Consider the following 13,651-nt stretch of genomic DNA (forward strand, 5'->3'; position numbering starts at 1 on the left):
CACCATAATTCTGTGCAAGTGTCTGCGCTAACTCGCCATGCACAATGGGACACAGTCCGACTCTGCAAAACCCACACCTCACCGCGGCTGACGAGAAGCCGGGGGCGTTGCGACATGAAGAGGGCATGGAGTGTGACGTCATCACGCTCGCACGCGACGGACGGAGGCAGCCAGCCAATCAGCCCTCGTCCGTCTGTCTCCAAGCAGCACGAAGCCCGAGCGGGCACCCCTCCCAACATGCAACGATCTCTCGTTAGGAGCGAATGGGAAAGTGTGCCCCCCTAATGTAAAAGACGAAAAGACGAGTCACTTGTTCTCTGCACACAGAGTGCACCTCTCTCGTGACGTGCCAATAACCCCACTGGAATGTGGGTGGGGGGTGGGAATGGCCAAAATGAGTTCAAGTAAAGTTACAAAGATGCGTGTGAAGCAGAGAGTAATGCATAGATAGGCTCGTGTTGTTTTCTGGAGGATTCAATCTGTCGTTGTGTATTCAGAGCAATGACCTTGGAAACAGGAGCAGCGCGTGGATTGTGACGAGGTGGTGTGTAAGTGGCGCAGGGACTGGCGGTGAGTGCAGTGTTACATCACCAATACGAATGCAGTATACACTACTATATTACATTAACGAGACTAGGCTAATTGTTTGCATGTTATTTGTAAATCATGTGTTTGTGCCTTACTCTGACGTATCCCAAAGCAATTAAAATAACGTTGAGAAAAGTAAAACCACAGGGCAATGGTCTCACATCCAGGTTTTATGCAAGCCTAAAATATTCAATACAACATCGCGTCAGATAATGTCTTTTTTACTCTCTCATTATTATTTTAATGCGCTTTGCTTGTAAAGTTTTAACTACGCAATGGACCTCTGAAGCAGCAGCTAAGAATACAGTGCTTGTTTAATATAGACAGCAGCCCGTACTATGCCCCAACGTTCCAGCGCCCCACTCTCATGGGTAAGTAAATGGTTCATTCCTTAACAATAAAGATCACACATACAATGGCAGATCCTGGTTAAAATATTCTGAAGATACTATTTTGATATGAAATGGTGGGGGGATTATATTGGCAAATCTGTCCCTTTGCATTTCACATTCAGTGTTCCACCGTAGAAACCATCGAGTCCACAAGGTGCGTGCCAACAGTCAGTTCCTCTTTTGATGTACGCCCCATAGTTTGCAGGGAGGACTGTTATATACAATGGCCAAAAGGTTAATTTGTGGTAATGGAGCAGAAAGGCTCCACTATATTGATCATCCCTGACAGGGGAAAAACGAGTTACAGTTATCACGTAGGGCAACAGGGCTCTATTGAACTGCTGACCTCTAATTAATGAAAATCTGTCAAACAAATGTCAAATTATTTCATGGGCCATATCCCACCGATGAGACTTCTAAAAGTCATGAAGCCCAAAATAAACTATGAATAAACTTTTTTTTAAAGCTGGTCGTTAGATCTGGTGGGTGTGCAAATCTACTATGCCGTATAAGCTAGTGGTGGTTTCCAGGCACTGTGTGGGGGGGGGGGGGGGGGATTGGGGGTCCCACGATCCAGTGGTGTCGACCTATCTTTCCCCGCAGCGCGCGTTAAACGACTCAGTGGTTTCCTCGCGGCCGAGACTTCTGATCGCAGGCACGCATTATATCGTCATCCGCACGCAAAGTAAAGACAAATATCCCCCGTATAGCCTCAACAGACTGTCGGGGCAAGTGCTGTTAGCGAGCACCCATGAAGGCCGGCACGGCACACGAGGGGGGTGGGTGGCCAACACCACGCCCGGCCGCCTTTGTCTCCCCAGCGGTGATGTTTACACACCGCACCAGGCACTCATTTGAGGCTGAGTCGTGCGCTCGACTTCATTAACAATGCAAAATGCAACAAAGGGGTCAGCGGCGAGGTGGAGACGCAGGCTGGAAACTGTTGAACGCAATCTTCCACGAGGGCGAGCGGCGGGGGTGGTGGGGGCGGTGGTGGTGGACGAAGCAGCGCTGAGTGGGGCTCCTCTTTTCGACAGGAGTGGCTCACAGGCCGAAGCTCTTGCTGAAGCCCCCCATGGCAGCCTTCGCCTTCTCTGAGGCCTGCGTCGGCTGCAAGCTGTGCCTGCTTCGATGCCTCCTTGGCAGCTGGGGACGACATTGCATTCGTACAATTACCGTGCGGTCGTTTTACGACATTTGTTGTCGGGAAGCCAAGGGTCGGGCTAAGAGGTCAACGTTTGTCTCGATACGGAAACAAGTGTGGGGTTGGCACTTCATCTCCACTGTTGACCCCCCCCCCTAAGACAGCGTTGGAAATGCTACGTTCCTATGGCCCGAGCCGAGTCTGTCCATGGCACAATAATTGCTGACTTCCCAAAAAGTTGGTCTACGTAGCGTCAACACATCACATATATATGGAGGTGGAAATGCAAGCACTTCTATTTATGCAGCTAAAATGAATGTAGAATAAGTATATTATCAACTTCATTGCAAAGCAATGGATATTATTTAATAATGGTGTGACATATTAAAAAAACATCTCGTAAATCATATCAGCCGCATTTAAAAAATGGAAGCAGTCTCGGACACGTGATTTTGCGCACCAATGTGTCATGCTAAGCAACGAGACAGTTTGTAACTTTTACGCGATTGAAAATACAACGCTCTTGTTATGGCCCTTATGAGGACACGGTAAGTCCACACAGACATACACAATAGGCAAGCGGGATCAGGGTAATGGTTTCATTACCAAAGGAAGATGAGCCTCCAGTCAGACGTTTGGTGTCCACACACGTTGGCATATGGATAAGCTGCTGCTCAATGTATTACCAGCCACACAACCACCTTATCGTAACTACAATCCACATCTATGTAACTGAAACAGAATCTAAGTTTCCACGATCATTGGCACGTTGTCTCAATGGTCCTGGACTGGAATTCCAGGATCCATGTCCCTAAATCTGAGGCTCCTCCCGTGGCTTGGCACGGCTCAGTTGTACAGTGGATAAAAGATAATGATGTCGGCTCAGCCTGGTTGGGCTGCCATGGGAACCATGGACGAGCTTGCTTTGTGTACCGAGACAGAATGCTTCCCCATGGCCATGGAAACCTGGCAAAGAGTTATTGAATCGTGTTTTTGGATGGCTGCAATGTAGTGCTAAATGTTCCCCGAGTGGGGCCCATAAAACACCTGGCCTCCTGGCAAGAGATTATTTCAATATTCAGGCGTGGCTCTGCTTTTATATAACGCCATCGCCAGATATCCACCACAATCGGCAGTTTCGTGGGAGTAAAATGTCGCGCGTGCGTTGGAAGTGATACTGGGCGGCCCAATTTGCGGGCAGTAATTCTAGCTATCAGGGTGTGGCTGTGGTTGTTTGCCAATCCTGGTGGCTGCATCGGGGGGGAAAAAAAACAACGAGGTTAGTGAAGACAGGGGGAAATTAAAACCTTTAACGTATCGTATAACAAAGTCTTTCCCTGCTCAGATGACCACATCTCCATGTACGGTCTTGAGCCAGTGGGTGGAAATTCCACATTTCCATGGCATTATCACAATTGTGCAAGACTACGTTCTTAAGTGCCGTGAGCTAAAATACTCGACCCAGTCACCAGAGGCAGCACGAACAAAAAAAAAACCCTCATGATAACATGTAAATGTGTTCACTCAATTTGGCAAAGCCGAGCTGTGACTGCCATGTAGAGATACAATAATACACTGGGTTGTATTTTTAGTCTGCTGTGTAACGTGGGAAATTGATTAGCACCTTGCTCTGTTGGGTTTCAGAGACTTATTGAAGCGACTCCAGAGCTGGTCACGTGGTTTCATCACCCGGGACCATCGCATCAAGCCTCACAATTCTCCGCTTAACTAAGAGAGTTCCAGAAGAACATTTATAAATCTCATGACTTGGCCAACTGCGCATTACAAAATACACACAACGCATCAACGTTACTGTGATGGATATGGAGGGGAGGGAGGGCAAGAAATGTGTGGCGCGTGCTTGATAAATGGTGAAAGAGCAGGTGTTCCCGATGTTATCACACAGTGTGTTAAATATTTTACTGATGAATAATGAAACCGAGATGTCGGAGGATGTATTTTTTTCAACAGATATAATTTCTGTGCGTGTGTTACGTTACGTGACTGCTAACTCGGCACCGAGATTGTGTTACGCCCAGTTTCCGATGGTCAAGTCGATCTCGATGGGATCTTTTTTTGCCAGCATCCAGACTGATGAAAAATAAGAATAGGGTTTCCTTTTATAGCAACTATAAACAGGTGCGAGATGTTCAAACACCAAATAGAAACCTTTTGTAAGGCATCAAGTCTTATGCTGGTGAGACAACGCCAGAAATACGTCTCTGGTGTAGGCAAATCAGTTTTAAAGACAATGCACATAGCCTCAGAACACGTTTGGCTAATGCAGACTTGATGCCTTGCAAAAGGTATTTGAACATCCTTGGTGTTTGAACATCTTAACACCTATCTTATTACTATTTGGTTCTTTCGGTAAAGTCACGTAGGTAGAAAAATAATAGATCATGACGTTTCGATCGCAACACAAGCAATCGTCATCAGATGGAACAGATACGGCAGGAGGAGCTGCTGTATCCATCAGTCTCACGATCGCCCGCACAATGTGTGGCAGTGGGCTCTATAAGTTTACGCTGCACAATTCGTCCGAGACGCATCCCCCCACTCTCCACAGCGTAGTAAGCCCCGTCTGATTTGGTGCTAGGATTTGAATGTCACGGGAGGCGCAGCTGTGTACGGCGGTGCATCTGGATTCTTTCCACGCTGTGGATCCACCGTTGACGGATGCGCGTGTGTTGTACCCGCGTGTTGGGACTTGCTGCCGGCTGGTAACCAGCGGCGTTTGGATAAGACCAGGACCCTCCTTGTGTGGCTGTGGCCCGTGTTTGGTCGGTGCTGGGTTCGATGGCAGCTCTGCGGCTACGGCAGGAGACTTTAACAGCGACGCTAAACAATGAACGGGAGCATCTGGCAGCTTAACAACAATGAACAGGGAGCACGTCTGCTTTGCTGGAGCAACCAACAATCGCCACTCGTTAGCACGGTAAACCACAACGCCTGGGTGTGTCTCCCGTGGCAATGGGTCTGCCTTCTTCACTAGTCCCCATGGCTTGAAAGCGCACCTATCCTGGCACTGACCCTGGTGACGCGATCGCCACTTTGTGGTGATTGGCAACTGATGTTGATGTCGCTGTGTGTGTGTTTGCATGGATGTGTGTGTGCGTGTGCTGGGGAGCGGTAGTGTAGCGGTTGGCGCTCATGGCCAACACCAATGACGATTATCTGAACCGGTCCGGGGCCTCCCCTAGGTCGACTCAGCCTCAAATGAGTACCTGGTGCGGTGTGTAAACATTGCCACTGGGGAGACAAAGGCGGTTGGGCGTGGTGCTGGCCTTTATAGGTGCTACTCACTAACAGCACTTGCCCCAACAGTCTGTTAAAGGCTACACGTGGGGGTTCTTTGTCTTTGTGCTATCATGTATTGCCAAACCTGTATCAGCAGTCTTGTTGGCAGCATCCACCACTTGATCCACTGCTTGCTGAGCACCTTCCTGCACACTTTGTACTGAGACGCGCAAACACACAAAGACAAAGATCCCCCGTTGAGCCTTAACAGACTGTTGGGGCAAGTGCTGTTAGCGAGCACCTATAAAGGCCGGCACGGCACGTGAGAGGGTGGGTGGCCAGCACCACGCCCGGCCACCTCTGTCTCCCCAGGGGCGATGTTTACACACCGCACCAGGTACTCATTTGAGGCTGAGTCGGCCCATGACCGGTTCAGATAATCGTCACCAGTGTTGGCCGTGAGCGAGAATCGAACTCGGGTCGCCGGGTTCGGAGCGCTAACCGCTACACGACCGATCCCCACGGACACACACACACAGACAGAGACTTATACACGCATTGCACAGCAACGATCGCCCACATGCCCACACAGAAATGTGGGGCTTAAACGCCGTTCGTGAACAGCATGCACGAGTCGGGCGATGTGAGTGTCCATTGTCTTTTTCAGCAACCTTCATTGCCCCACTGGCGATGATGAGCACACGATGGTGCCAAACACTTTTTTTGTTTTGGGCTGAGTTAACTTAGGAGCAAGCCATGCAGGGTTCATATACACATCGCCACTGATGTGTTATTCGTGACCAGGTGTCAAGTACTGTTGTGTGAATGACTACAGCACTTTTTGCTCCCATTAAAAAAACCTTATAATTCTGTTTTCAATGTCCTACCAACTATATGTGACAAGGTCATCAAGCATCAACGCTCATATCTTAGTTTAAGAATGTCAAGCGTCTGAATGGACCATACAATCAGATTTCTTAGTCGTATGCCCCAACCTGCCCGTGTCGCGTGCGTGGTGTGCTGATGTGAAAGGACACCTGTGTGATCCCATCGTACAGCAATCCATAAACTGAAAGTGTACACAACACAATTATTTACTCGAGTGAGTCATAGTGGTGGGCAAAATCTCGTCATTTAATTCTGCCTCATTACCTATTTATGGTTTGCATTAATGCTGAGAAGAGTCCAAAAAGTTTAACTTAGTTACCGATATCGTAAAGAAAATCTAAGGTTATTCCTTTTATAATAAGTCGTTCAGTAATTTCCTTTAGTCAATTTATATTGGTGCTCATAAATACTATGTCATCAGGAAAATTGTTCACAATTTCTCTATTTATGTCTACACATTTATGTTCCAATACAATTTTCTGAAAATATCTTCTCACATCGCTGCGAAAAACTTTGGCAAGATTGAATCTCCTTTCCTTACTCAAATTCTGATACCAGATGCTGTTACTGCCTTCATTAAATTTCAGTAAAGTTATTCCATACTCGTAAATATTTTTTTTTATCATTTATAAACCGTTTATATTTAGTCTCTTGGTGTGTGAGAGATTTAATAGCTTAATACATTTTCATTGAGGCAAATGCGTTACCAGTCTATACAGACTAGGCCTAATGGTGCTGAAACATAAGTTTGGATTGTTTAGATTATGTAACTGCTATACATTTCCAAATGATGAGCCACTTCGTGAACTATTATTTGTGGCCAGGTCACTTCTGAAAAATAAGCTAATAGCTCAATGGGCTTTAACTGGTAAAATAAAACGTAGTTGAGTTTTATTTGTATTTTTTTGTGATTTGATTACCTTGCCTATACTTTGCACTGCTCTCGTGTTTTTGTGCTGTTTGTTGTTGTGACCTGTTGACCTGCCCCTACTGGACATCCGTCAAAAAGAGTTTTTCAGCTCATCAGATTCCTCCAGGATAAATATCCTGATTCTGATCATTTGTACGGATATTCATTCAAATAAAGGATGCAAAGTTGGGCTCAAGATAATCGCGTAAAACAAAAGACATGTACTACAACAGGTGCACTAAGAAAAATAATAGATGTTGACACAACCGTTAGAAGATGCTGATGGCAAAGGCACAGCCCTTGTCTTGGATGACAATGATGATGATGACAACAATATTATTTCCACTCTTGTAGTTGATGATGGCCGTGCAACCATCAGCACCACCATCACTGACCCCCGACTCTGGGCCCACCGCACCAGGCACCCATTTAAGGCTGAGTTGACTGAGGCCCGGCTCAGAACAAACGTTGTTGTTGCTTGCCATGAATCGAACTCAGGTTCCAGGTTCATAGCTGAATGCTAAATCTAGGCATTTGCGTATGTGTGTGCGTGTATGCGTGTGTGCCACGGGGAGCAGTAGTGCAGCGGTTAGCGCGTTGCGCTACGAACCCGGTGACCAAGGTTCGATCTCCACTCATGGCCAACACCAATGACGATTATCTTAACCATTCCTGGGCCTTCGCTAAGTGTACTCAGCCTCAAATTAATCATTGGTGCGGTGTGCAAACATTGCTACTAAGGAGACAAAGGCGGTCGGGCGTGGTGTTGGCCACCCACCCCCTCGTGTACCATTCCGGCCTTAATAGGTGCTCGTTAACAGCACTTGCCCCAACAGTCTGCTAAGGCTATAAGGGGGATCTTTGTCTTTTATGCCATGCACCTAGCCTGGCGCAAGCGCGTTGGTGACGTCACCGCCACTTAGTGGCAAATGGCAGCTGTTGTTGTGCCATGCCAGCCTTAATAGGTTCTCGCTAACAGGATTTGGCCCAACAGCCTGTGCTGGGCTACACGAGAGAAGTTCGTTCGTGTCTATCCAGTATATATGTGCATGTGTGTGTGCAGGGGGCTTTTGATTGCCACTGAAATGTACGCACATTGTATTAGGTGAACTCCAAAAACCATCGAGGGTATTTTTTTTTTATCGGTGGATAACAACACCTGGAGGAGGTGTAACTTCACCGGTAACATCTGTCGATCGGGCGCGCACAGAGAAGCCGGGAATACCTGGCGCGGTAGTTGGCAGCGCTGTTGGCGTGCCGCATGACATTAGAGCCTGCCATGTGCACGCCCTGCGGGACTTTTCATCATCAGCATCATCGTTTAAAAAAGACAACAGAAGGCAATACTGCGCTCTATTGTACACACACAAGCAAACGCAAAGACAAAGGTCCCCCATATAGCCTTAACATACTGTTGGGGCAAGTGCTGTTCGCGAGCACCTATGAAGGCCGGCAGGGCACACGCGGGTGTAGGTGGTCAACACCACGCCCAGCCGCCTTTGTCTCCCTCGTGGCGATGTTTACACACCGCACCAGGCACTCAGTTGAGGCTGAGTCGACCTAGGGGAGGCTCAGGACCGGTTCAGATAATCGTCACTGGTGTTGGCCGTGAGCGGGAATCGAACTCGAGTGGCCGGGTTCTCAGCGCAGCGCGCTAACCGCTACACCACCGCTCCCCTACAAACAAACACGAACGCACACAGGGACACTCATTTTGATTAAAAGGCCCGACACTCACAAATATACCGTGTAACTAAGACAACTGTAACCCAATAAACATTGAACTTTGGGCCAAAATTGAGTCAACGTTAGTCCAATGCTTCCAACCGCATGCCCACGTTGGCCCGATGCTGGCATGTCTACTGGGCATTGGTGCTCTTCACTCTCTAGCAATAGTGCATGACAGCAGTAAGCACGTCGAGTGAACACTCAACCCGGACAAGTGCTCGTAATAATTCGTAGGCATTGTAGTGCACAATGGTTCGCATGCTGCGAAGTATATCATGTTGGCATTGGAATTAGTAGGCAATATTAAGCAAAAATTATTTGTGAGGATGGTCAAACAAGAAAATATAGCTTTTAATTCACTCTCAGAGGCAGCTGCTGCTGCTGCTGTCTGTCTGATGTCTGCTGCAATTAATCAGGAGCAGAGTTTGATGCTGTAGCTGGACATCAAACACTCTTTGACAATCATCTTTCTCCATAACGGTTAAAGCACCGTGCGACAAAGTCATTAATCTCAAACACACAAAAACATAACAAGGGCCTATCTTTTTTTATCTATATACAAACATATACATATCTATCTGTGGGATATTTTTGCCAGTATCAAAATTTATGAAAAATAAGAATAGGTTTTCCCCTTTGTGGTAATAAAACAGGTTTTAAGATGTTCAAACACCAAATAGATACATTTTGCAAGGCAGTAAATCTGCATTAACCACACGTACTTGTGGCAAAACATACAAACTTGCTCTGGTAATATTTGCATTGTCTTTAAAAACGATTGGCCTCCAACAGATACAGCCTTCTTTATGGCCTTGTCTCATCAGCGTTAGAACAGAAAACGCCTTTTGGCGAACACTACAAAGACATTGCAAGTATCAGAGCATTTACAGCTTGGGTCGAGCAGTTATATCTACGTCACATTTTTGCCAGTATCAACAATTACATACAGTATCCTACGTGAGTACAGTAAACCCACACGTCTCTATTTATAGCACACGCAACCAATCCAAAACAAGCGTTCATCCAGCTACGTGTAAGACATCAATAGCATAATAGTGTAAACGAAAACTGCAGTTTGACATTTAGAGGGCATTTATGTTGGCAAAGAGGCTGTAATTTACCAAGTCAGTCATATAGGCTGCGTTGCTTCTTTGCAAAACAAAACGCCATTCACTGCTGATTGTCAGCCACATTTATGAACAACAAGAAAAAAACTGCCCATGAATTTTCCACAAGGATTCCCATTGCAAATGGACTGATTGTTTTATACGAGAGGAAACGCCGCTTCAAAACAAACACCGCCATACTAAAAAAAACATTACGTAATTCTCTAATGTTCTCTACGATAAAAAAAACCACTACAACTATTGTACGTTGGGCCAACGTTGGCATACGTTTGGAATCAAAGGACCAACGATGGCCCAACGTTGGGCACAACGTTCCATGTTCACTGGACACGTGTACATTTGATTATACAGCTGGTTTTCCTATGCCAGTTGAGTAAACTTGCAGCTGTGGACACGGAGAGAAAACAGCGCTTCACACAAAACTAGTGGTGAGATGTATAAGGGTGTGATACTGCAGGAACCTATACGGTTGATACACGTGGTAGTAATACAGTGTCATTGGAGGCAGGTTTGGTGGATGACGGGAGAACATCATCATGTTCGTCACCCAACGGTGAATGGTAGATGGCAGCTCAGCAAATGGATGGATGAGTTGCAGAATCTGTGTTTTGGCGTTAAATCCCTTCACGTTCGTGGCTTATCTCCAGGATGTTTCGGATTCCTCCAATGCAGGACACCAAAAATACTCACGAAGAAATTGAGCTCCAACCACGTAGAATAGGTCTGAGGCTCAGTGAACCTCTCCTTGTTTAAACAGTTTCTACAGTGCGACAGGATAACCCCTCATCCAATTTAAATACGGGCACCGCGGTGGCGAGATGTTTGCTACCTCGCTTTGTATGCAAGAGGTCGTGGGTTCCATCCCGACCCTGACGGCTATATATTTGGAGTCGCCATGTTCTCTCTCTCCCCGTGGTGGCGTGGACTATTCTCCGAGCCCTCCAGTTTCCCCCTCCACATTCAGAATGAACGTGCGTTTAAGAGTATTTGGCTGCGAAACATTTCCACGTGATAAACCACTTCGTTGGGCTATCATTTGTGATAACTAGGTCGCTTCTGAAATTGAGCTATACCCTCAGCGGACCTTACCTGGTAAAATAAATAAATAATAGTCAAGTTAGTTATAGTTAAATATGGGGGTAAAATGTGTGGATTCCATCATCCATGTTGATCCACACCATTTACTCTTATTTCAATTAAAGTGAATACAGAAATGTCCCTTTGTCTGCTGGTATATCCGACCCAACCCATGATATTAACCTTTAATTATTTAACCAGGTAAGGCCCACTGAGCTATATAGCTCTTATTTTCAGAAGCAACCTGGCCACAAATGATAGCTCAACAAAGTGCCTCATTATATGGACATTTATAGCAGCCAAACACGCTTAACGCATAGTTTCTAGATGTGGAGGGAAAAACTGGAGGACCCGGGAGAAAAATACATGCGACCACGGGGAGAGAGACATGCAAACTCCAAATACACAGGCATCAGGGTCGAGATCAAACCCACGACCTCCTGCATACCAGGCGAGGGAGATAACATCTCGCCTTACAAGAAGACATCTGAATCCGGCTTTGGCCTGAGAAGGGCCTGGGCCTGCAATCCAGAGAGACCCAGGCATCGAGCTACAAAGAGGTTGGAAATTGGGCAGGCTTCCACATTTCTTACACCAGGGCCCTTGCCAACCATGATATGCTGTTACTCCTACTACCTCCTCAGATTTAAGATCTCGTTTTAGAACGATTCTAAATGTGTATCCTGAACCTCATGCTATTTTCATTGCACGTCAGCATCTGTTAAAATCACCTTATACTCTATGTAGGCTCTGGAGAATTAAATTCGTATTAACATATGAACCGAATCTACTGACGTTTTCCTTTTGTTTATGGAATAATTAGCATGGTTTGTTTGATTGCAGTAATCAAAACATAACTGTAATATAATTACAGTACAGTGTAGTGTCTCTTATCCGTGGTGATCTGGAGTCCTGTTAGTAGACTATTTTCCACGACGATGACTCTTGTCAGCACATACACCTGCGGATAATAGGATTAGAATTTGGTGCCACTTTCAGATCACTTTTGTTATCCGTGACATTTCCACAAGGTAACAGAAGGCGCCAGCGGCGGCAACTTACACAGCCACGGATAAAAGGAGAAATGTCATTCAACTCCTCTTATCCGTAATTATCAAATAATAACTGGAGGCAATGGGATTCCTCTTATCTGTAAAATAACCAAAGATAATAGGAGGAATATCATAACGGCAGTTTTCATGGTAATGTTCTGCCCGCAAATAACAGGAGTCACGAATAACACGAGCACAGACAAACGTAGTCTCACCACGCACATTGAATTCATAGCAACAATGATTTATGCGTTTCTGTCTTTAGTAATATGATTACAACAACGCATTTATGCCCAACACTGCCTCCGTGATCCTCCCTACACTGATACCCCCGCGCTCCTCACCTGCATAATCATTTTGACACGCCAGTGTATATTGAGTCAAGACATTTCATAAGCCCAGACTCTGTAACCACATTCTACATTTTGGTGTGATTTTTCTTTTTTAAAAACCGTGTCGCCATGTGTTACCGATGCCTTCTCCCGTGGTCTTGGCTTGGCCTGCCAGCCCGCCCAGAGACTTGTTGATGGAGTCCATGGTGGTGGTGGTGGTAGAAGGAGAAGACGACGTTTGTGGCGGTGAAGGTAAGTGCGTGCGTGTGTCCTGCCTTTGACGGTGGAGTGCTGGTGTGCGTTGGGTTCCTGGGGGTGGCCGTAGCGGTGCAAAATGTATTTGTAGTCGAGTGACCACGCCCTAAAACAACGGGCACCGCATTGCAAGCCAAGCCCAACGCTCTGGATTTTATTAAAGCCGGCACTGGCATTTAAAAAAAGAGAGAGAGAGAGAAACACACACAGAGAGAGGAACGTAGCAAGAATTTGGGTGGGTTCGCTCCCAAGTGAGCTGTGGTAACAGTGACTTTTACGGAAAGTGGTTAAATTGGCGAGGAATGCAATAATTGTGCTTTGGAAAGTCTGTGCGATTTTGTTACATAAGTGGGGGGGGGGGGGGGGTGTTGCCTGTTTCACAGTGACTCATCGTGAGTTCGCCGTGTTCTATGAAAGTTTGTGAAATGGGAACCACATTGTTAGGCTGTGACCACTCGGCGCAGGAAAGTTGAACAGCGGTTGTACATCTGGAGCGACTAGTCCTGTCATAGGAATGTGGCATTTACACCGCTGACTAGGGGCAGACGACACATGAGCAATGCCCAATGCTTGACAACGTATTTAGGTCACCGTGGAATGCTTTTTTTTTCAGGAGAGAAGTTATTTTTAACCCGACACACAACTGTATTTTCACTTCAAGAGTACAGTACACGGTGATTTCACGAAATATATTCTGCAGCAAAGAAACATCATTAATAATAAGCTGTTAGGCATTCAAAGTAGTTTTTTTTTATTATTATTTTCAAACAAGTATGGTTAGTCTCTCTATTTCTCTGTCCTCTTTCGTATGATGCTTGCAAAGTAACTGGCAAAACACAATAGCCGTCTGTTGAGTCGAGTGCTGTAATCCATTCGATGGCATCAGGGGGTACTTTGAAATTATGGCGTACAATGAGG

At 46.2% G+C, this 13,651-nt stretch overlaps 1 protein-coding gene across 1 annotated transcript; it reads right to left on the reverse strand.

The window, feature by feature from the left end:
• Nucleotides 1-743: 743 nt before the first annotated feature.
• LOC133341889 (actin-binding protein WASF3-like) lies at nucleotides 744-12,819 on the reverse strand. Its single transcript, XM_061550701.1, has 3 exons — nucleotides 12,617-12,819; nucleotides 5,510-5,584; nucleotides 744-2,126 (listed from the first exon to the last, which is right to left on the reverse strand). The coding sequence occupies exons 1-3, from the start codon at nucleotides 12,681-12,683 to the stop codon at nucleotides 1,831-1,833; spliced, it is 438 nt and encodes a 145-aa protein (XP_061406685.1). The 5' UTR covers nucleotides 12,684-12,819; the 3' UTR covers nucleotides 744-1,830.
• Between the last annotated feature and the right edge of the window lie 832 nt (nucleotides 12,820-13,651).

Source organism: Lethenteron reissneri, chromosome 12 (assembly GCF_015708825.2).
Source record: "Lethenteron reissneri isolate LAM-NWPU_2019-01 chromosome 12, ASM1570882v1, whole genome shotgun sequence".
Lineage (NCBI taxonomy): Eukaryota > Metazoa > Chordata > Hyperoartia > Petromyzontiformes > Petromyzontidae > Lethenteron > Lethenteron reissneri.